At 44.6% G+C, this 24,549-nt stretch overlaps 1 protein-coding gene across 1 annotated transcript in view; it reads right to left on the reverse strand.

Moving 5' to 3' along the window:
• Pcsk2 (proprotein convertase subtilisin/kexin type 2) overlaps positions 1 to 24,549 on the reverse strand; it is a 260,339-nt gene that overhangs the window by 20,925 nt on the left and 214,865 nt on the right. Inside the window, exons 7-8 of the mRNA XM_055602602.1 lie at positions 12,059 to 12,147; positions 5,168 to 5,343 (exon numbers count right to left, since the gene is read on the reverse strand). Of these exons, the coding sequence (XP_055458577.1) occupies positions 5,168 to 5,343; positions 12,059 to 12,147 (265 nt within the window). The remainder of the gene's footprint in view (positions 1 to 5,167; positions 5,344 to 12,058; positions 12,148 to 24,549) is intronic.

The raw sequence follows: 24,549 nt of genomic DNA on the forward strand, positions 1-24,549 counted from the left end.
TCCCGTGACTGGAATGCATGGCAGACAGGTCATCCCAGAGACCTTGGACCTCAGAACTCTTGTGCTCGAAACTTTCAAATGCCAGCATGGGCACCTTTTTGTCTGAGCACTTCTTCCCATGAGTCTGCAGGCTTCTCCAGGTGCCTGCTCTCTGGCTTTGATTGCTAGGGCACTGCCACCTCTTGGGGGTCAATTTCATCCAATGGTTTCTATCTTAGCTCCCTTGTCACCGATAGGATAACTTTACTGTTTGTTCTGTGTTCATTTCTGGTACCCTATGATTTTAATTGCTCGTGAGGGTGGCTAGCTTGAGCCCATGGCCTGAACTGACCCTCTGTGGTTCCTGTCTCGCCTCCCTACTCACTCCTGGCATTCCCTTTGCCTTGCGTTCAGCTCAGATCTCAAACCCAAGCCTTGTCTTAGGGTTTGGTTTTGAAAGATCCCAAACTAAGGCTGAGTCCCTGTTAGGTTTCTGTTGCTGGGATAAAGCACCGAGACCAAAAGCAACCAATGGAGGAAAGAGTTTTTTCAGTTTACAATTTGTAGTCCATCTTCCAGAGAGGTCAGGGCAGGAACTCGAGGCAGGGACCTGAAGCCCATGGAGGAGAGCTGGTTACTGGCTTGCTCCTCATAGCTTGCTCAGCCTGCTTTTGTATAGCACCTGCAAAGAGCTGGGCCCTCTCTTGAGGCCCTTTCCTCAAGAAAATGCACCACAGGCCTCCCACAGGGCGCTATAGTGGGGGCAGTTTCTTGATTGTGGTTCCCTCTTCCCAGATGTCTCTAGCTTATGTCAAGGAGACACAAAACTAGCCAGCACAGGTAGAGATTAATTACTGGCCATCTCATCATTCAGGATCTCTGTTACCAACTTTCTAGCAACACTGTGAAAATGCTTTAGCTATAACCCAATATGGACACTATCAAGTTAAAGAGGCAAGACCGCAATAAGCCAAGGGGAAACAACTTGTTCTTTTCCTTTGTACTGGGGATCAAACCCCAAGCCTTGTGCATGCTAGGAGAGCACTTGATCACTGAGACACCTCATCAGTTAGTCCTTTTCCTTCCGTCTCGCCTATTCTTAGATGCCTCTCAAGCATCTACTGAAAAAACTTAGAAGAGGCAAACAGACATTTCTAAAGATCCAGAAAACTGAGGTTGCTGGGTGAAGCAGGTGCTAAGCACTCAGGAATGGTAAAGTCTGTGACAAACAGTGTGGGTATTATTAAGGGTCTCTAACTCTTCATTTTTCTCATTTTTATTGTTATTATATTAGTCAAACAAAACACATATCTAGGGTGTTAATATTCAAAGACAGGTGTAAGAATTGCCTCTGCGTGATATGGAACAGCCGGAGTTCTGTGAGTGGATGGATACCATATTTCCTACGTGGGTTTTTCTTTAGAGTAAATCAGATAACTGAACTAATGAGGAGGAACCCCTTTGAGTCTGTATACTACACGGTCACTTACAAAATTATCCAAAACTGTCTAAAAAGTCTCATCTTGAACAAAGCCTGTGGGGAAGCTGAACGGGAAGACATATTTCCCACCACAATGTATGCGTTCCTCTTCAAAACATTTGCATGCTGTTGTCTGAAGGTAAGTCATGAAAATTTATTTTTTCTTACTTTCCATCAATCTTGGCATGTTTTGCAGAACCATCATGCTTGGAAAGGTCTTTCAGTTGGAGTCAGGGAGGTTATAAATGGAGCAGAGAGGAAGATCCAGCTCTGAGATGTGACATTCAGAAGCATGGTAAGTGACAGGAGCCACCCAGGGTGTCCTGTTTCAAACGCATATGCATTGCAAATGTGGACAGAGACACTTGTCATATACTTGCCTGAGGCTTCCAGCTTCAGGTGCCAGAGCATACCATGTCCACTGGAGAAATGGATGCCTGCTCCCTCAGGCTCCTGGCTCTGGGTTGGACGGATGCTTTCGTCAACCATGAGGTGAATCATGTGCTAAGAAATCAAGCTGCTGGTGTGTCGAGAGCTCCAGCCTGGCTGTGTGTAGCAGGGTGGTGGCACCGCCTCCTGCCACCAGGGCTTATTGGTAGGTTTGCCTTGTGCCATCAAATGTCAGTGTTCTCCAATCAGACTGGCTCAGTTTCAACAGCAGATTGCTACAACCTTGTAAGGGGCATCATTTTGTTAGCTACCCAACAGGCTCTACCCAAGTGTAGGAACTGCTGTTTAGTGGACGACGCGAAGCCATTTTCCAGGACACGTGTTTCTTGAACCTTGTCTTGAACGAAAGGGAGATAACTCTTCTCTAGAGCGAGGTCACGACTCACTCAGCAAAGCTGTCCTCCACCGTCACAGGATAAGTGGTCTCTTGGGTTGAAAAACTTGTCATTTTGCCGAAACACATGAGTCAGGGTTTTGGGTGCTTTTATTCCAGTTTTTCCTCTTCCAGAGGGAACTTGGGCCTTACTAGGGCAAGGCTATCTTCCACTGACAGGGAGAATGTGGCGTATGCAGCCTCCATGACCGAAGGAAAACAGGGCTGTGTTGGTAAACAAGAAGCTCTCTGAAGGGGGACATAAAAGCTCTGTTTGCCAATATCCATGCCTGATTTCAAGCTCTCAGTGTGATGTCACCAGCAGCAACTCCATCAACATGCTGGTCACACAGCAACATTTCTGTCATTAAGATTAAATTGCGATAATCCCCATCCATTCTGGCAAACCTATTGGCATCATTCTTGTTCATGTTGGTGAGAATCTATGGGTGTAGCTTCTGATGTTACCAGGAAACACCATCTCATACCCAACTCCCTGATCCTCCAGCTCCTACAATAGCTCCACCCCTCTTCCACAATGTTCCCTGAACCTTAGATGTGGGAGTGCTTTGTGGATGTATCCCTTGGGACGAGGCTTCAGCAACTCTGTATTTTGACTGGTTGTGGTTTCCTGTGGGTACTGAATGTATGCTCTTTAACTATGATGAAGAATAAAGGAAGATGGTCTTTTGAGTTTGCAAAAGAGAAGAAAAAAAAACTGCATTGGACCAGTGACCAGCCATCTTGGCTATAAAAGAGAGAGCAAGGGACATCAAGGTCACCTGGAAAGTGACCAAGTCTTTGCACACTGTTATAGAGTCTGGTCAAATCCCCTCTCCGATTGCCTGTTCTAAGATCAGAAGGATGCACTAATTTTCCAGGAGTACCATAGTGAAGAGCCGCAAACTGGGCGCCCTGAACAACAGGTCTGCCTTACCCAGCTGCCATGGCATCTAGAAATTCAAGACTGAAGTGCCAGTGGAACTGTTTCCTCTCCACACCTTGGAGGAGGCCCCTCTACACCCTCCTCCCCAGTGTCTGCTGATTCCCTGGGATCTTGACATTTGTTTTCTTGCGTATGGATTCTGGGATCTCTGTCTTCATTTTTATGCAACATTCTCCCTTTGAGTATACCTGTGGGCAAATGTTTCCATTTTCATTAATAATTGAGGAATTCCATCTTTATCATACTCTCTTAGGGGACATTGGCCCACGTGACCATGTCTTCATCTTAACTAATTATATCTTCGCTGACTTAAATTTCAAATTAGGTGCTATTCTGAGCCACGCAGGGTTAAGACTTCAAGAGGGGGAACCGGGTGCACTACTCAGCCCTGTAAGAGGGACACATGGTCTTATATTTCTGCCCAGATCTTTGACAGAATTCAACAGTACATGAAGGCCTTCTCCATAAGAAGGGGAGGGAAGTACTGAATACCCACCATCATGAGCTGTTATCTCAAGAAAGAGAAAAGAAGGTGTTAGAAATGCCACTGTCTCTGTATCTTCAGATTCTGAGACTTTATTTCTAAAGTCTAGGCTTGGGGAAGTCGTGTCTCCTAAGTTGGGGCAAAGATTTCCCTGGAAGCAGCGGGGACCAGTGAAACAGAGGCTGCCAGGCTGTGATGAGCAAGGATGGGAAGGGGATGCTTGCACTACTTGAACACGCAGCCGGAGAAAGAAGAAAGGACTGAAGAGAATGAGATCGAAGCCAGGGGAAACAGATGGGCTGAGGGTGGCCTGGGACTTGGACTGCAGAGCCCAGGTGTGTCTCCACACATCCCACAGCCGTCTGGGAAACAGGAGGCCCTGCTTCCCTACAGCTATCTGAGGACCTGCCTGGATCATCCGACTGCCCTGGTCATTCCCGCCTCCCCAAAAGATGTCCTTTCAGCTGAGCTACCTGGATGTCTGCTCCTGCCACACAGGGGTAAGCAGGTCAGACAGCTTGCTCACCGAACATCCTATGACCCTGCTGTTCCCAGAGTGTAAGTAGCTGCCAGTGCCTTTTCTGTTTAGTGTGTGTGTGTTTATAGTGCTGTTTTAGGGTCTTAGTATCTCAAGGTTACAAGTCATGGGTCCCTGAGTCATCAACAGCAGTGCCCCACAGCTCCTGATAGAATCTCGTTAAAAGGAAGCCTTGGCTACAGCAGGCAGGCCGGGCAGAGACGTGGATCTCTCACTGCCTCCCTCCCCGGGGCTTGCTGGGGTCATGCTTTAAGCTGAGCAATTGAAAACAGCCTGAGAAGACAGTTTGGGAGTTGCTCCTCAAATCACTTTAGGTTGCAGGAGTCTGGAGAAAAGTCAGGTCACCCCCAGTGCGCCCTCTTTGAGTTCCTGATCCACAGGATCCACACATCGACAGAGGCTGTGTTCACGCCATGAAGTCTTGGGCTACTTGTCTAAGGGTCTGTAGTGTGTGGGATTGTGGGCGTTTCCTGAGGACTTGGTATTTCTAGTACCATGACCATATTTACCAAATTTACATCTCTTAATGTTCCCAGTCCCTAGAATTCCACATCTGACTATTTTAAAGACAACAAAGCAGGCTCGGCTATGTGAAATCACTTGCTGATAGGTTCTTGGATACTTGGGACTGGAATGGGGTCTTGACCTAGGGGTGTGTGATCCCTGAGCCTGGCTCAGGTCCTGCCTCAGTGACTCCTGCCCTGTAATATAACCTCCAGGAATTCTCTCCCACGTGCCTCTTGCTCCACTAAACCCAACTCTGTGCTTACCTTCCACAGGCCCTACACTAGCATAGAGGGCCATGACCCACTTCTACCTTACCCTGCCACTTCATCCACTGTGCTGTCCCCACCACTTCACCCCCATATCCTACATCGGGGTGGTCTGGGGCCTTGCAGTGACAGGAGCACCTTTACCTTGTTCACGCCATCTGCCATGGCCTGCAGCGTGAGCTCTCGGGGCCCGTCGACCGTCTTCCCATTGTCTGTGGGCCCCCAGCTTGCACTGTAGATGTCAATGAGCTGAGGCATGTGGCTGATGGAGGAGGCCTCAATGATGTCTGTCATGAAGGGCTGGTCCAGCATGCGGATGCCTGCGCACAGGTGTGAGCGGAGAAACAAGGTGTTGGCACCCCGCTCTCAGAAGACATGGGGGAGAGGAAAGCTTGCATTCTCAGAGGAGTAGTGGACCTTCAGTGCCCTCAGAGGCTGAGGGTCAAAAATGCTGTTCAGACTGCCCTCCCCTCTCCTTTTCAGACCTCACCCATGTCTTTCCCATGAGAGTGAATTGTTCAAAATGGAAATTTCAAAACTGAAATTCCCTATCACCAGATAATCACTCTTGCATGTAATTCTGCCATGTCCTCACTAGACACTGACCTGTTTCCCTTCAAAGCTATGAACCAAATAAGCCTCTTTACACATAACTCAGCCTCAAGTATTTTGCTGTGGCAACAGAAATTGAGCCAAGACAAGGATTATAAAGTGAAGTGTGTAGGCCATGTCCAGCCCACCTCTGGATCCCATCATCCGTTCTTAGTCCCCAGAAAAAGCCATAGGAAAGGCTTGTGGTGTCAAAGGATGTCATTATTCAGCAACATTATTTCTCAAACATCATTCTCTAATACAGGTATGCAAATTAATTTAAATAAAGGACAGTCAAGTTCTTGAGGAACTGATAAAACGTTGCTGTCTTTCTCAAGGCCTATTCTTACTAAGTGGCTGGATGTTCTCTCTTCCCTCCTCAGGGATGTGATGGTCACTCCCCCTGCTGGGATCAAAGTTTCTCCCAGAACCCAGTTAGCCAAATGGAGGGGTATCTGTGCTTTATGTCATATCAGGCAGTGAGGCGTCTGGGTGCCTAGGGTACAGTTACTGTGTTTAATTCTGTCCCTTGGTTCAACATGATACTGGGTATTTACCTCCAGATTGACGAAGTTTTAAGAATGAATGTCTGTGTCTGACGGTATGACTTCTTTTAGTTGATTTTCCTCTCCAACAGAAATAACAGGTTTGGGAGAACAAGTAATAAAGGCCATAAATAGCCATTAATCCCTCAGCCTCTGCCTTAACCCTGAAGTCAGGCCACCTATTTATGCTGACTAACATTCAATTATGAATTGATATCTTTTCTTTTGGATGAAGCTCATTTATATTAAGACCTGGTCTGAACTTTTTAGAAGTTGCATTTTGAGAAAGCTTAAAACGATGTTTTGCTGTGGGCCTTTATCTAATTTATTTACTTAGGAAATGTAGCAGGGCACAGTGGTGCATGCCTCAATTTTCTTGCTTTAAGAAGAAAGCTCATTATTCTTTCAAATTTTCTTAGTAGCTCTGAGTAGCTCATCTCCAAGAGAAGCACCTCAGAAGGTTAAAGTAGGGAGACTGTAGGTTCAAGACCAGAATGGTCTACTTACTGAGATCTTGTTGAGATCTTGTTCCAAACATCACACACACACACACACACACACACACACACACACACACACACACACACCTGATCCTGGGTTCAATCCCTAGCAAGCTTGAATCAATTTATTATAGAGACCATTGGGTTATGGAATAAACTGAACAGAAAAATCTTAAGTGAGATTGTGTCTTCTTTGTGGGTGGTAAATAAACAGAAGCCAATATTGCCTTGTTTTAAGGAGAAAGTTCATATGCTTTTTCTTTTGGTCTGGTACTAGTTATTCAGGCTTGAGCAGTCAGCTTCAAAAAGAAGTCGAGGGGAACTTAAGACCGGACAAAGCAGGCCTTGACTGTCCCACCAGCTGGCTGATGGCAGCCCTGGGTGTGTCAGCCAGTGTGGGGTAGGTGGCTGCATCTTGAGCCCTCCTCCTCTTTGTAAGTCTGGCTCCTTAGTGCACTTTCTTCCTCACCCTGTCATGAGCTCCCTGTGTGCAGAACAAGAACACAGGAGCTGATGTGCATTTGTCTTGCTGCTTAGTGCTGAGGGAGACAGGGGTGGCCACAGACAGAGAGCTGCACTCATCCGTATTCTTGGAGCCAGGCTCCTGGCATTTCCTTTAATCAGGTTAACCTCCGGAGGACCGAGACATGCGTTAATTGAATGAGATACAGTAGTAGTGACCAAGACACAGGCTCAGGATGACCTGAAGGCTGTTAGGGAGGGCCTCTCTCTCTCCTGTGCTCCCGGATGCCCTGTGGGCTATGGAAGGGTGGTGGGGGATGGGAAGGGAGAAATGCAAGGAAGCTGTGTGTTTTCACACATGTGAGATGCTCTACATGACATGACTTGATAGGCGGGGAAGCTACAGACCACACAGCTGGCATTTCCAACTCCCCACCCAGGTCTGTATGTCTCATTAGTGGAGGAAGAGACTCTGTCTCTGCCCCTGCCACACATTTAGAGGCTATGGCTGCCTCTCTGCTTAGCTTGCACCATGAACGGCCTGCAAGGGCCCAGTGGACTTCAGCAGAACCCTTTTTGCTCTGCTCCTGTCACCAGAAGTGTGCTCTCATCTGACACCTGCATGCTGCAATATATCACATGACCACTTCAGCACTGACAACTGGTACCTGCTGTGCGCATGAATATTAGCCGTGGAGGGTGCGGAGTAAGTTCACGCTCACTCAGGTTTTAGGGTCTGAGCAGTCATCATTCATGATGCTTACAATGATTTTAACTGATTTGCTTAAAAGACCCAGATATGAAATATATAAACTCACTAAAGTGTTATATAAATTATTGGCCACTAACAATGACGATCATATGAAAGTGATTCATCTGATGGAGAATCACTGATGGAGAAATTCCGTGTTATGTGATCAAAAGCATGGTTTTCAGAGTCTTCGAAAAAGTTCATTTAAAATTGCCTTTTGTTTTAAATTAATGCCAAAACTAAACACTGTCATGACTACCACGAGAAGTTTTGATAAGCGTGTCCAGCTCCTCAAGTATTTATCCTTTCATGGGGAAAACATCAGCTAACGGCGATCTCAGCCCCTGTGCAAATTCATCTGCTCGGGTTTGAAGAAGAAAGTAGTGACGGGCAAATCCACCTGGGCCCACTACACTTTGGGCCATTCTGGGAAGCCCTAGATGATGTGGGACTAGTTGTCGAGCATATGCACAAGTCACTGACTTCCTGTCTGCCATCTTGCTTTACTCTGCTCAGAGTAAAAGTCATTTCGTCACATTGTCTTGCTCCTCCTGTCTTAGGGCTGGTATGAGCGCGGTGTCTCACCTGCTGGGCACTGTGGGTCCCTACTGCACAACAGCCATGGACTACGTGAATGGACTGATGGCAGCAGGCAGCATCTCCCCAAAGGCTGGGCACCGCCTTGAGTGCTAGGTTGACACACCAGCAAGAAATGCTATTGAGAAGTTTTGTTATTTTTGTTCATGTACTTACTTACTACTGATAGATTTTAAATTTCATTTTTTTTTCTCAAGCTCCCCTTTTTGGTACATGTGTGTGCGTGTGTGTGTGTGTGATGTGTGCGTGTGTGTGTATCGTGTATGCATGTGTGTGTGCATGTATGGTGCATGCATGTGTGTGTGCTCAGGCCGTGGCATGCATGTGGGGGTCAGAGGACGACTTTCAGGAGTTGGCTCCCTCCCTCCCCTCTGGGTTCTGGAGACTGAACTCAGGTCACTGGGCTCGCCTGGCAGCATGTGCATCTGCTGAACCATCCCTCAAGCCCAACCCTTTTGCTGAAAGGTGAAATATGGCCTAAAAGTGAAAATTAAAAAAAAAAAAAAGGATTGAGTGATCTTCTTACATAATTACCCCCAAGAAAGGACTTTTTCAAAATAAATAAAATTGCCCTTTCCCTCTAAAATTCATAAAATTAGAGAAATGCTTAAAGGATTATGAATAATCAGAATTTCAGAGACTTTTGAAATGATTAAGACTTCCAGACTATACCAACAGGCCTGGGACACCCGTCTCCATGTCAGGCAATTACAGTCAAGGAAGGAGCCAGCCTGGTGGAACTCTTCTCTCCTTGAGGAGAAGAGGCAGCAACAACCGTGTCCCTAGAAACATACCAGAAACCAGAGAGTGCGCAGCTTTTAAGATCACCTTCAAATGGCTTTCCAAGGGTCACACATGTCCCTGAGTGAAACAAATGAAGAGGAAGAAGCTGGTTTCCAGTCATTGAGGTTCTCAGTTCCACCCTGACTCAGCTAGTCAGCAGAGTGGGCTTTTCCCAAGCAGGGACACCAGGTACAAAATAATCTCACAGTTTCCTAAGGTCATGTTCCTGTATTTAAAATTCACATGCAAAAGAAAGTCATGGCATACAGCGTATGTCATATAGAGATACAGGAGTGTGATAGACTCACAGAGAATGTTAAATGAGCAGTCCTGAATTGTGCCTGACCAAGAGGCAACATGTTGATTGAGATTATTAGTTTTAGGATTGTCATTTTGCAAGTATCTGTGGATATTTGTAGTTTTAGAGTCTTTCTGGGTCCCGGTATTTAGAGATTTTGAAAATGAGAGCCCGGGAAAAGTCACATACTCTATTTCAGCACCTGAGTGACAGAGGCGCTGTGCAAAGGGCTCCCTAGGCTGGCTTCTCTGCTGCACTCTGGGCAGCCCCTACTGATGTCTGGTCCCCGGACAGTCCACAGTCTGTTTGAGGAGCAATGAGGAGCCTGGAGCGTCTGGAGAAGGCTCCTGATTGCTGGGAACTGACGTGAAGGGGCAAAGTAATAAAGGTTTACGGTTCTGGTAGGAAGACACTTTTATCCCCTGGGTTGATATTCCGCTGGCTTTAGGCCCGTAGGTCCCTGATCTCTCAACTCTATCCATCCATCCATCCATCCATCCATTCTTTTGTCCAGGGGTCATTAATATCTTTATGGATTTATCCACCGACTCCCTCCCCTTTCCTCTTTCTCATTCTTCCCTCTTGCTTGGCAAGTAAGATTTGCACTTAGACTGTGCGCCAGAGTTTGATATGGATGCTACAGTGCTGGTCAAGTAGACAGACACTGCCGTTGTGGAGACTGGTTGCTCAGGGAGAAACAGCAATCAAATGCCTGTGCATGGCATGGACGTCTGCGTGTCAACGTGACTGATGAAGGAATACCTAGGAAACTGTCAAAGCATCACTTTGGACGTGTCTGTGAGGGTGTTTTCAGGAGAGACTGATTGAGCCCACGTGGCATAAGCGGGGAAGATATGTCCTCAGTGATAGCAGCCAACCCCAGCTGCATTTCCTAATTCGTGTTTTAGAAGGTTTTACTTAAGCCGCATTTACCTAGAGACTGACTCGTGTGTATATGGGAACTTAACACACAGCACAGAGTATGCACATGACTGTCATGGGCGTTGCTGCACAGATAGGGTCGGGACACTGGCTTACTAAGTTGAACTGCTAGTCAACTTAGCATCTACCAAAGTAGGTTCTAGAGGGACTGGTGGCCTTGTGTCAAAGTTTATACTGACGGAAACAAACTCACGGGCAATTACCTCTGACATACCAAGAGTGCCCGAACACCAACAGGAAACATGAGCAAAGTCTATGAACTGAAGAGCTGGACAGGCAGAAAGCACGTGAAGAGGTGCTTAACGGTTTCTCTCTTTTTGCCTGTAGAGAATTCATTTTCTAGTTCACATTTTCACAAATAGCACAAGTTGGTTTCTCAGTCAAGATGCTTCTGATTCAGCCACCTATGTTCTGGGATTATAGGTCTGTGCCACTAAAACATGAAAAGCCCTTTTCTTTCTTCAAGACAGCTTGAATCAAAGGTCAAGCACCAAATGTTCCTACCAGCACCTCCCCGAGCTGTCAGCAAACACCTCCAGACTGCAACAGACCAGCAATTATCTCAGCTGATCGCCAGGTGGTGCTTCAGCGCTCCACAGCATGCAAAGTGGCTTAAGGAAAATTCTTTGGAAGAGTTTGCTTCATTTTTAGTGAAACACAGAGAAAGAGAGAGGGAGGGAGGGAGAGAGCGGGAGAGGGAGGGGGAGAGGGAGAGGGAAAGGGAGGGGGAGAGGGAGAGGGAAAGGGAGGGGGAGGGGAAGAGAGAGATGAGAGGGGAGAGGGGAAGGGAGGGGGAGAGGAAGAGGGAGGGGGAGAGAGAGACGAGAAGGGAGAGGGGAAGGGAGAGAGGGGGAGGGAGAGAAACAGGCATAGGTACACACATGTACACACACACACACACACACACAGAAACAGACAGACAGACAGATAGACATGCACTCCACAAGCAGCAGCTTTCAGGATTGTCTGTGAATGAGTAAAATATTTTTCCTTTCAGATTTGTATGGTTGGGGATGCCAAAACTGGTTTTGCTTGCAATTCTTGGCCAACTGGTATTTCCTCAGGTAGAATCCCCCTCTGTCTTCTGGAAGGTGGAGAGGATGCTCTAGTGGCCAGAGGAGGACTGGGCTAGACAGGCACACTCAGCCTGCTGTTTACTGGCCAGGGAGGCCGCGGAAGTCTTGGGACACTCACGAATGATCCCTATACAAGGCAGCAAATAGGACTGAGCTCTTGTCCAGAGACTGGTCCAGCTCCCCATCCTCTGTGTGTTGGCTCCCTTGCTTTGCCTTTCTTTCCCTCAAATTTTTCTCACTGGCTTCTCGGGGTTACCTCCTAATTAAACAGCCTGTACCCACTTCTTTGCTTCTGGTTTGGCTTTTAGGAAACACAGGGGCTTTGGGGGTGTGTGCGAAGGGAACTGAGATGATTTTAGAGGAAACATCTATGGGACAGAGAGAAAGAGGAAAAAAGGCAAAGGAGAGCCCTGATATGCATTCAGCTCTCAGCTTCTGTTATTTTTCAGGCTGCCTGGCATGGTGCCTGTCTCTGGCATGGTTGGCTCACCTGCCACCTTGGAGTTGTATGCTACGCCGACTCCACAGATATTGTTGCTGGCTGCAGCAGAAACTTCTCCTGCACATCTAGTTCCGTGGCTGTGGGGAAAATAGAGACAAGTCAGACACGTGGTCACACGGTCAAAAGCATTTGCTGGGAATTTCTTCAGTTCTGTCCGCTGGGGGCAACTTAGTCTTTAATGGTTGAGCTCTGGTTGGCCTAACCAATTTTCTGTCTATCAACCCACAAATTCTCTTCTATCCTCCCCCTTTCTTTAGTGGCCTTCCTGACCCTGGGTTGTTTCTATCATAAAAAGTTTTCTGAGAACATTTTTAACTCTAACAATTTTTTTTTCACTTTAAAATTTAAAGTATCATCAGGTTTCCTTTAAAAATGAAATATACTATAAAACAGGCATGCACTGACTGGTGGCTGGTCAGCTCCGTTAGGATCTCTGGGTGGGTAATTATTTTCAAATGTCTTAGTGTTCCAGGGTAAGATGTTGCCTACCAATGATGGAGTGACAGTCACTCACTTTTATTGAACTAGGTTTCCACTTTGACACAGAAATAAGAAAGCACATTTGGACAGTATTTTGGAAAAGAAGTTAAAAGACTCCTATTTTCAGGTGATATCACTGAAAATAGTGATATTTTATCACTATTAAAAGACCTTAAAGATGTAACCAGAAAATTCTGAACCAATAAACAAAAACCCAGCAAAGTGGCAGGATACAAAATTAGCATACAAAATCCGATAGCTTTTTTAGACATCAGTGACAAACATGCTGAGACAGAAAACAGGGAAACAATCCTAATAGCCAAATAATAACCAAAACAACAGCAGCTGCAGCAGCAACAAAACAACCTCTGAGGTAATCTAACCAAGACGGTGAGAATTCTATACTGAAAATGTTAAAAGTCTGAATAGTAGAGTCTTACTGTCAAGTTCGGGAGGGTTACCAATAGGCCTGGTGATAGCCTGTAAATTTTTTTTTTTTTTCTGGGAGGAGGATGTTATGTAATCCCATTGACCAACAACTCAAAACGAGGTAGTCCATTCTTGATACTGGGGTTTTATCTGATAGCATCTAACTGGAGTATTGTACCCTCATTACAGAGTAATTTCCATTTAAACCTCTTATTCATACACATATTAGAAAGCTTCTAAGGCTGTGGGACTCGCTCTGCTGGTTAAGGTCGAAGGCTGATGCTCCTGGATAGACTCTGAGCTCAGTCTATAATGGTGGACTCCTTTTCTCAGCACGGTTCTCTCTTTGCCTGATCTGGGAAGTCAGATAGCCTTCAAGGAAGATTACAGGCCTGACCTTTTCCTAATAAGAAACCAAGAACTGGCAATTCCTGGAAATACCCCACTCTATGTTAAGGGGATCCTAGCTTTAAGCAAACTGTCAATTGTACCTGGAGATTTCCCCCACCCATAGGATAATTAAGTGCTATTTCTCCTCTTGTGATAGGACCATGCTACTGCATGGAAATGAGCTACTGAACCACACATGTAAATCAAGTAATCCTGGCACCTCAGCCCTATTTGGTCAAACTCATTCACTCTGGGAACCCCTACCCCTGCCCAAGGTTTATAAGTCCTCAGTTCACAAAATAAATTTCTCTTTCTCACTCCACTTCTCCACCATGGCCACTTGAGATTCATCATTTTTTTCCAGGGAAGGGAGGGTTCGGAGGAAGGGCTCTCCTTCTCCTTGGAAATTTGCCCATGAACTCCCAGCAGCACAGCCAGTGAAGTACCCACCGGTCTTCTGGCCCACTGGGCCTGTGCCTCACCAGATCTACTTTCCAGCCCACTGGGCCTGAGCTTCACCAGGCTTGTGTTCCAGCTGCAAGCTGACCAGGCATGGGCTTTCACATGTACCCCTGCTGCTAATACAGTGGCTTAACCGAAGGGCTGTAACACTTCTGGAACTCCCCAATTTCCAAGGCCTCTGATACCAGCAATCTCATTTAAAAGAGCTACATGTAACACCACCTTCCCCAGTGTGACCAGGAGCCTTGCCTAGCAGTTGGGCTTTACCTGAAAGTGCTCCTGCTGTTCCTGAGAGAAATGGAGCCTCAGATCTCGGGGTCCCTCTGTTCTTTATACAGATGCTGACAGCTGTCCTTGACTACCACAGGATGAAGAATAGCATAAAGTAGTATGTTTCCATGTGAGTTTTCCAAAAGGCTGTCAGTGATAGTTATTCCTTTCTATATTCCCTACTCTGCCTTCACCTTCTCCATCCGTTTTAATCCTTCCTGTTCCATTTTCCACTTTCATCCTTTTAAACACTGTAGTCTATATACTTGAGTCATGAACATGGAGAAATCTAGGTAGTACTCAAGCAAAAGCTTTATCCTGGCTAGTTTTCATAGTACTGGAAGGTGCTACACTTGCCACCAGAGGAGAAAAGAAACAATCAGACTCACCCAGTTGTGAACCCTGAAAACTGTAATAATGACTTGCCTGGCAAGATATGCCCAGTGTTGCAATAGTGGCATGAATATTATGGGAGCGACCAACCACTTTTTGACTGATTTAAGTTCTGCTCCATGAGAAGAAACCCATATTTGACACTATCACTGATGCTGAAAACCTGTGGTTAAATAGGTCATGGGGAAACAGTAGTAGGGAAAAGCCTACTGTTTGTGGTGTTTTCAGTAAGAACGGTTCCCATAGGCTCATGAATACTTGGTTCCCAGTTGGTGGACTGTTTGGGAAGGACTAGAGGTTTGGAGTTGTTGGAGGAGGTGTGTCACTGGGGCTGGGATTTGAGGTTTCAAAAGCCCAACCATTCCCAGTTAGTATTCTCCCTGTCTGTCTGTCTGTCTGTCTGTCTGTCTGTGTCTCTGTCTTTCTGCCTCTATTTACTCATTGCTTGTAGATTAGATGCAGGCTCTCAATCACTGCACTAGCACCATGCCTGCCTGCATGAGCCATGAGCCCCACCATGATGGTCATGGAATCACCCTTTGAACTGTAAGCCCCCAATAAACTCTTTCTTCTATTTGATGCCTTGGGTCTCATCACAGTAATAGAAAAGTCACTAAGACATTATTATTATGATAAATGGACATAGTAATAAAATAATTTCCAATGACCTGTTGCTATATTCATAGATCAGTGCATCACTCAACACTCCTCAGAGAAGCTGTAGGTGGCAATTTTCACTGGATCCACAGCTGGATAATGTGCAGAAGTGATTATCACTAAATGAGATGTATATATCCTGCCTCTCCCTTCAGTGATCCATGTGGAAAGATAGTAAGAGCCAGAGATGGTGGATGACTTTAAGGAAGCAGTGTTTCCTAGACATGACAGAAGAGATACATATATGAACTCGCGGTGGTGACCGTGACAGCTAGCTCAAGCAAGAGAACAGTATCAGCATGGGTGGGTGGGAGAGGGAGGCCTTGAAGTTCTATCCTTAGATGAGGGGCCCTCGGCAATTGATGACTGATGGGAGAAAGAAGGTTCATTTTCTTCACAACAGCGGCCACTGAAACATGCTCTAGGAGATGGCCTACATCCATGCACATACTGGCAACACGGGGTGGGCTCAGTGTGTTGTGTGAGTCGTGACAGGGAAGGCAGGGAGCAATTGGAGCAGAGGAATTTTGTATATTGTATTCATGTACAAGATTATCAAATAATAAAAAAGTATTTAATATCATTAGCAATCAGGGAAATGCAGTTTAAAACAACTTCAAGATTCCATCTCATCCTGTCATAATGGCAATAATAAGGAAATCAAATAATAACAAATGCTGGTGAGGCTGTCGGGAAAGGATAACCCTTATTGACTGTTAGTGCCTTCTAAATATTTGCTTCTAGTCATAGACACATTCTACTCTTATCCTTAATCAGAGAAGCTTCTTTTTAATGAGTGGTGTTTAATGTGGAGATTAATGATTGTGCAAGGTGATGGGAATAAATGAGGATGAATGCTCAGCTCCCAAACAGACATTTATGCCATCCCCTCTAAAGCTCAGGGAAGATGGCAGAAGAGGGGTGGAAATAAAGGAAGAGCTCAGAAATGGGGAGAAGGGCTATAAAATGCCATCTTCAGGACAAGACACAGTCCTTGAAATCACGAACTCATAGCACCTGGGGCTGCCTGCACCGGGCTTAGTTAGCCACGGCTTGAAGAGGGCTCTGCTCTCTCTGCTTGACTACTTGCTATGGATAGACTCAGGAAGGGCGGCATCACTGCCTTTATGTGTGCACCCACTGCTGGGCCCACTAAGTGCCAACGGGTAGTTCCAATCCAATGGTCAGAGAGATGGCCCTGGTTCAACCAGGGTGACAAAACAAAGTCAAAAGCCATGAACTTGCCAGGGACTGGTAGAGCTGAAGGGAGAGTTGTTGACATAGATCAGAGGAAGATAAGAGAGGGCATGGGGAGAGAGTAAGCAGAATGTATCATATGCATGTATCATCTACATGTATGGAACTGTCAAAAAAACCAACCAAAATATATGCAAAGACAGAACCCCTAAACTTACACGTTTAGATTTTCGAAAGTCTAAATAATGTATTTGTAAAAATATTTCATTTATTATATAAACTATATAATATTTATATTATTATTATGCATATATAGTATTTGTCAGTATATTTACATAGATCTAGACATTCATTACCTATTTTATATATATTATATACACACATATTTTCTTTCTCTAAGTGAGTAAAAGTAAATCCTGTTCCTACAAAGGCAAGTCTCTTTTTGTGCTTAAAATTTATGTAAAAAGTGGGAAATAGTAAGAGCTGGAGGGGACGGGAACTCCACAAGGAGAGCAACAGAACAAGATAATTTGAACACAGGGAACTTCCCAGAGACTCATACTCCAACCAAGGACTATTCGTGGAGATGACCTGGAACCCCTGCACAGGTGTAGCCCATGGCAGTTCAGTGTCCAAGTGGGTTACACAGTAATGGGAAGAGGGACTGCCTCTGACATAATCTGATTGGCCTGCTCTTTGATCACCTCCCCCTAAGGGGGGAGCAGCCTTACCAGGCCACAGTAGAGGACAATGCAGCCACTTTTGATGAGAACTGATAGACTAAGATCAGAAAGAAGAGGAGAACCTCCCCTATCAGTGGACTTAGGGAGTGGCATGCATGCAGAAAGGGGAGGGATGGTGGGATCGGCAGAGGAGGAGGGAGGAGCTTATGGGGGGATACAAAATGAATAAAGTGTAATTAATAAAAAAATTAAAAAAATTAAAAAAAAAATTCCATTTGGAGCCAGAATGAAGTGTGTGAATTGTACACACCTGAGGCCTGCGGTCACTGTGGAGGTGATCCTCTTGTTAGAAGATGGAAACTTCAAGTGCAGAGCAAAGGTTTTATCTACACATATCAGGATTTTGTAAAGCACATTTGAGACATATTGGAAAGCACCTAGTTATGGTTTAACTTAGGGAAGTTTATTATGGCTATTGCTTTCACAGGTACCATCAAGTCTCAAGGCTCAAGAAAATGTCAAATAAAACACCAAGAAAAAAGCATGGAAGCTCATGCATGTATGTGTTGCATATTAAAACATATGTACATTGATTCATATATACTTCAAATGTACATATTTCAATATAGGTATAGCTATATATATGGTATTTATTTTTTAGATTTATTTATACTATTTTATGTGTATGAGGGTTTGGCCTGCATGTGTGTCTGTGTACCATATACATTCTTGGTGGCCACAGAGGCCAAAAGAGGGCATTGGATTTCCTGGAACTAGATTACAGATGGTGATAAGCTGCCATGTGGGTGCTGAGAACTGAACCGAGGTCCTTCGGAGGAGCAGCTCATGCTCTCCTGAGCCATCTCTCCACCCCATACTTATGACATTACATATAGGATACAACTATACACGTTCATAAGTATTACATACTTAAGCATATGCTTCTATCAGATGCATACCATACAGCACAATATACATGTATGCAAATTATGTTTCTAAAATTTCACATAATCATTTAAATGAATACATCACGCCTATTTATGGGCTGTAGTGTGGAGATTTGACATGAGAGTATGACGATGCACGATGCAATAATCAAGTCAGAGCATGGACGCTCCTCTCCCTCTGAACATCATTTCTTGGTGTTGGGGAACTTTGCAGTCTTGTCTTCCAGTTCTTTTCAGAATACACACCAATTATTGTAGTTTCCCTTCTGTGCTGTAGGACACTAGAACTTATGAAGTTTATTTTAGTACTAGTCATCCAGTCTTCTGTGCCTCTCCTTCCCACCCTCCCCAGCTTCCAGTGACTAACACTCTACTTCTTATTTCTGTGATTTCAGCTTCAGCCTTCTCAGTTTCTACAACACACACACACACACACACACACACACACACACACACAAATGGAAGTTTACTGGACTCTGATTAAGTTTAATTAGCCCAGAGGTACCAAAGCTGAGTCCTGGAGGGAGTGGCAATCCTTGCTCAAAGTGTACCATACATGAAAAAGTGGTCAGGCCAAGTGTGAGAACAACGACATGGTTCTTCCTTAAGGGAAAAGCCCATTCCTGGCTCACAGGGCTCGTTAAAGACTCCGGGAGGTATGCCTGTGAACTGATTTGCACAGATGTTTTGGTCCCTTGATTTTTTGAGTGAGGAGTGTAGCTATAGTTTGCTGAGGGACACATGAGAAGGCATTTTGTGTTGCCAAGTTAGGCTTTGCTGACAATGAGAAACAACAAACGGAGGTTCCCATTACCCTTCACTGAGGCAAAAACTTAAGATCAGGCTGCAGTCTCTAAGTGATTTGATGTTGGGCAAAACAGTGTTAGGACCCTGCTTTGGCCCAGGTGACTTCATATTACAAGCACTTCTGACTCCATTTTGAGTGTAGGGTGATTGGCACTTTGGTGAACATGTAACAACACCTCTGTCTGACACCACTCATGAGGCACAAACTGAAAAATAACTGATCCCTTGGGGGCTGCTCTATAAATTTACCGAAGTAGATTGGGACCACGGGAGCATGTGGGTATTCGTTATTGTCAGAAAAGTCCTGCCCACAAAGTCCTTGAGCATACTGGACTGAGGAAACACAACACCCTCCCTGAATGCCATCAAGAGGAGAACAGCTGACACCGTGCTGGCAACACAACCTACAGACCTGTCGTCACCCGGTGTGGCACCAAGGGACCAGCAGGCAGAGAGCTCTCAGCTGTCTTGGGAGCTTCATCTTCACTCAGACCTCACTTGGATGCAGCATACTTGAACTGTTATCTGTCTGTCTACTACTGGTCTGTCTGGACTCTCCTGTACCTATCCTGCACAGCCTTCTTGGTCCAACACCTCACCTTTACAGCGTGATATAACCCTGGGCTCACACTGTGTCGCATCTCCTGTAACCCTGCCCCCTCTGCCCATCCCCAACAGCTTTGTTACCTAATTCCCACAGAGACTCTGCATCTGTCAGCCTCCTCTGTTCCCAGATAGACATCTTTGAGTTCCTTTAAGTGAAGTTTTACCATTTGATTCTGGAATTATCTATCTATCTATCTATCTATCTATCTATCTATCTATCTATCTATCTATCTACAGTATGATTTTTACTATGTGATCTGAAGTTATTATTAGTAATGAAGATTGAAATAAAATTATCTGTGTCTGCAAATACCCAGTTATCAAGGGAAATCAGGAAGACTTGGCAAACTGCTGCTGAAGAGACTGGTGCAGCTTGTGAATTTGTGATTCAGTAGATTCTGACACTGTGGAAACCCACAAACTTGTCTATTTTTCTGACAGAGTGTGCTCAGGGCACAGATATTCTTTCCCTGCACTTCAGAAAAATCGTTTCAAGTCTATTTTCAATTGGCCAATTTAGTGTCTCAGGGGTTTCAGAGGGCATGGGAAAATACCTGCTGCTTGGCTCGCTTCCTAATGAAGATCAATGGGGGCAAGCGGCCAGGGTCATGAGTCTGTTGCTTTGTCAAAACTGCCACATTCTTATCTATGACCGTGGTAGATGATGCTCTCGCTCCTCCCATGAGGAGGGGAACTGTATTTTCTCCGATCCTGACTCTGGGTTGGTCTTGTGACTTGCTCTGATAAAAAGAAAGTGGTAGAAGTACACGCCCATGGGGGCCAGGGTAGAATGTGTTTGAGAACCCCATTCGCACACAGTAAACAGTTGGCCTCCAGCTGGTGGTGCTGCCTGGGAGCTGTGGAACCGTTAGGAGGCAGAGCCTCACTGCAGGAAGTGTGTCATTGGGAGCAGGCCTTGGTACAGTGTAGCTGACTCACTTCTGTTCACTCTCTGCTTTATTAGTAAAGGTGCAACATGACAGTGAGCCTCCTGCTCCTGCCACCCTGCCCTGCCTACCGGCTGCCAGTCCTTCCGGGACTGTGAGCCAGAAACACTTGCTTTCTTAAGTTGCTTGTCAGGGTTATTTTGTCATGGCAACAAGAAAGAAACTGTGACACAAGTTGGCCTTTTTTGCAAAACTCATTAGCGTTGGTATGATCTTATTGTTTAATTTTCACTTTCCTTTTTACTAGTGAGGTAATTCTAGATGTATTTTCACATTTCTTAAAAAGTAAGTTAATGAACCGGTTTTAAACGACCGAGTTGCATGTATTCAGTGCACACGATGCAGCGTTTCCAAGTCTGTACACACTGCAGAGCGAGTAAATCCAGCTAATAACAAGAGCGTGCCTGTGTAGAGCAATGATGCTTATTACTTTAAGCTGCCGAATTACAGGTGGCTTGTTATGTGGCATTGCCATGGTAATGCGTAGCTGAAAAAAAAAAAACAAAAAACAAGACAGGCTACAGGGACAATTCAGGACTCACTTGGAGACCTGAGGTTCTAGCCTGTACCTGTAAAGTGGAGCTTCCTGAAACAGCCTGCATCAGCCTCTTGTGGTGTCCAAGTGACAACGAGAGACTCTGCATCCCAACCTCATGGGTCTTCTGGGAGTTAGGTCAGGCACACCCACTTTTTCCTTTTCACTTTGCTGACTTTTGCCTGAGACTGCTTTTGTCATCTTTCTCATTTTTCCAGCACAAAATATGCATTTCTTTTTCATTTTCCTTCCTTTGTCTTGTTCCTTCTCCCCATCCTCTTCTTCTTCCTCCTACCCTCATTCTCCTCCTTCTTTCATCTTACTTCTTTTATAGGGGGGAAAGGGTAAGGGCGAGAGCTAAGCTCAGGCTGGTCTGAAACTCACTCTGTAGTTTAGACTGGCCTTAATTCATGCTAATCCTCCTGTCTAGGCATTCAAAATGCAGGGATAACAGATCTCAATCATAACACACAGCTTTAAAGCATCTAAATACATTATACTGAAGGCGCGTATAACATATGTTATATAACACACATATATCATACAACACCTGTAACACATAGTAGGCTCAATGTCTGTAATGACCCCTTTCCCCCATTGGTGTAGACTATAAGCTTGGGACTATGCTAAACCACTGTGTAAGTTATCATATTTAGCCCTCAAAAGGTCTATTATTCTCTCCATTTTAGGTAGAGAAGGCATAGAACCATTGAGTCACTTCTCAGTTAAGTGGCACAACCAAAATTCAATTCAAGTTGCTGCTTCCAAACTTCTGACTATTCTTGCTCTCACTGTCCTCTATTCTCAACCATCAGAATTGCGCAGAAGAAAGCGAGTTGCTGAATTTTATTTACCAATTTGTCTGGGCATTTTTTTGAAACATTTTTAAGCATCACAACAGTTTTGATGACTAATACAATGTCTCTTACCTGGTCACCAGGTAAGCCTAAAAAGCTAAATACTTTCCAGACTTCAAACGGAAGCCTCTTTCAACATCACTACTTCTTTGGCTCCTTGGATATTCACGATTTGACTGCTTTTGGTGTTGAGCAGTAGTCTGCTTCTACTGTAAGTTATTTACCCATGGTAGGCATTTTATTAATGATTTTCTCCAATGTGAGATATAATTTGAAAAGAAAAACTCTTGTATATTGCTTTCTTACGCTCACGTGGGAGAGTTTCCCTGGGGTACTCATAGGAATGTCTTCCACATGGTGGGAATGTTTTTGGTACTCAATATCCTGGCAACACTTAATGTCAAACTTTGCCTTCATTCCCATCTCATTTTATGAAATGGTATCTTAGTGCTTCCTTTTATGATTTCAGCGTTATGAGCAAGGCTGTATTTTCATACGTTTAATTCTTTCAGGGTTTCTGTTCTGTTAGTTGTCTGTTCATAGCCTTGACTTTTTCCTGTTGAGAGATTCATCTTCTGTTAAATTCATCTTTATAGCTGTTCTTTATGAATATCGAGTGTTACTGCTTTGTTTAGAAAAACATCTGATGTCAGGACAATAGAGACATTTCCTTCATCTAATTAAAAAAGGCTCATACATATTTAAGACCCCATTTAAACGTCTAAGACTCTATTTGTCCTCAGGGCGAAGGGCGGATGTCCAGTTCTCCTCACACTACAGTAGCACACAGCATCGACTGAAGGCTACCACACTACTTTCATTTTTGTTGCAGCCACGCTTATTTTATGGTTCTTTTCTGTGAGGTCTGTCTTAGTGCTCTTTATTCTATTTTTTGATTTAAAATTGTTAATATTTTATGTGTCTATGTATGTGCTTGAATGTATACATGTATACGTGTGCAGGAACTTATGGAGGTCATAAGATGGTATCAAATCCCCTGGAACTGGAGTTACAGATGGCCGTGAGCCACCATGTGGGTGCTGCGAACTAAACTCAGTTTCTCTGCAAGAGCTTTTATGCTCTTAACCACTGAGCTATCTTTCCAACCCATTGATATTCTCTCTCTCTTTTTTTAAATTCTCTGAAGCTTTCTCAGCTTGCTTTGTTTTTGTTGTTCACCTGTTTTGTTCCTTTAGTTTTTTTTTAAATCTCCATTTTCTTCCCCACTTTTCTCCTCTTTCTTCTTCTTCTTGTTCTATTCTTAGCCGTATGTTTTTACACATCAGCTTTAGGCATCTATCTGGTTTTACTGTAAAATTGTACTGAAACTTTCATGTGTAATGCATTGAATGAATAGATTAACCTGACATTTTTATGATCATTTCATCCTTTTATCCATGAACTTAGTTTGTCATTCTGCAATTCAAGAGTGACTTTACTAGGTTTTATGACTTTCATACATTCTTTTAAGACTTACAATTATTTGATCAGCTACAAGATCTAATAGTGTTGAATAAAAGGGATGGTTGATAGCACTCTTATTTTGTCCAAATTGAAGAGGACATCAATGTTTGACCATTAAGAATAATATCTCCTGCCAACTCTGCTTGCACTCCTAGAGACAACAGCCTTTGGAGACTACCAGCAGAGGTAAGGTCACCTGAGCTCTCTGTGCACCAGATCTCTGGTGCCAGTGATGACTGCAGTTCCAGAGACAGCAGCCACTGCAGACTACGAGCAGAATTCCAGAGGTGGCAGCCAGGGGAGAATACCAGGAGTGATGAGGCTTGTTCCATGTCCTCCACACGCCAGCTCCTGGGTGCCAGCTCTGCCTGCAGTATCTAAGACAGAGGCCATTGAAGGCCAGCTGCAGAGGTGAGGTCTATCCTGGGCTGCAGCTCCGCCTGAATTCTCAGAGGTGGCAGCTATCAAGCAACTACCAGCAATGGGAAGGTCTGTTCTGTGACCTCCACACACCAGCTCCTGGGTTCCAGCTCTGCCTGAAATCTCAGAGGCAGCAGCCATCAGTGACCACTAAAAGGTGACAGCCATCAGGGACCTCCAGGAACCTTCAAACCTTCCAACGCTGAAGACAACCAGATGGTTAGCGGGCAGCACAAGAAACAACTCAACAAAACCCAGGGCAATACAGCAGCACCAGAACTCAGCTATCCTACTACAAAAAACACCGGATGTCTTACCACATCTGAAGTGCAGGAAAACAACCTTAAATCTAATTTTATGAAGATGATAGAGACCTTTACACAGGAAATGAATAAATCCCTCAAATAAATAGAGAAAATATAATAAAACAGGTGAAGTAAATGAATAAATGTCTCAAAGAAATGCAGGAAAATACAAGCAAACAGGAGAAGAAAATGAATAAAACTGTTCAAGACCTGAAAAGAGAAATAGAAGCAATAAAGAAAACAGTCAGAGGCAGTCTTGGAAATGGAAAACCTGGGAAGGAGAACAGGCACTACAGATAAAGCATCACCAACAGACATGGAAGAAAAGAATCTCAGGCTTAGAAGATACGATAGAAGAAACTGATACATTGGTCAAAAAATGCTAAATCTAAATAGTTTCTAACACAAAACATCCTGGAAATTTGGGACACCATAAAAAAGACCAAACCTAAGAATAACAGAAATAGAATAAGGAGAAGATTCCCAGCTCTAAGACCCAGAAAAATCTAACAAAATCGTAGAAGAAAATGTCCCTAACCTAAAGAAAAGATGCCTATGAATGCATGAGAAGCCTTCAGAACACCAGCAGTGTCTTCTTCTGTGGCCTGGTAATGCTGCTTCCAGCTGGAT

Source organism: Psammomys obesus, unplaced genomic scaffold (genome assembly GCF_907164565.1).
Source record: "Psammomys obesus unplaced genomic scaffold, mPsaObe1.curated_primary_1811, whole genome shotgun sequence".
Taxonomy (NCBI): Eukaryota; Metazoa; Chordata; class Mammalia; order Rodentia; family Muridae; genus Psammomys; species Psammomys obesus.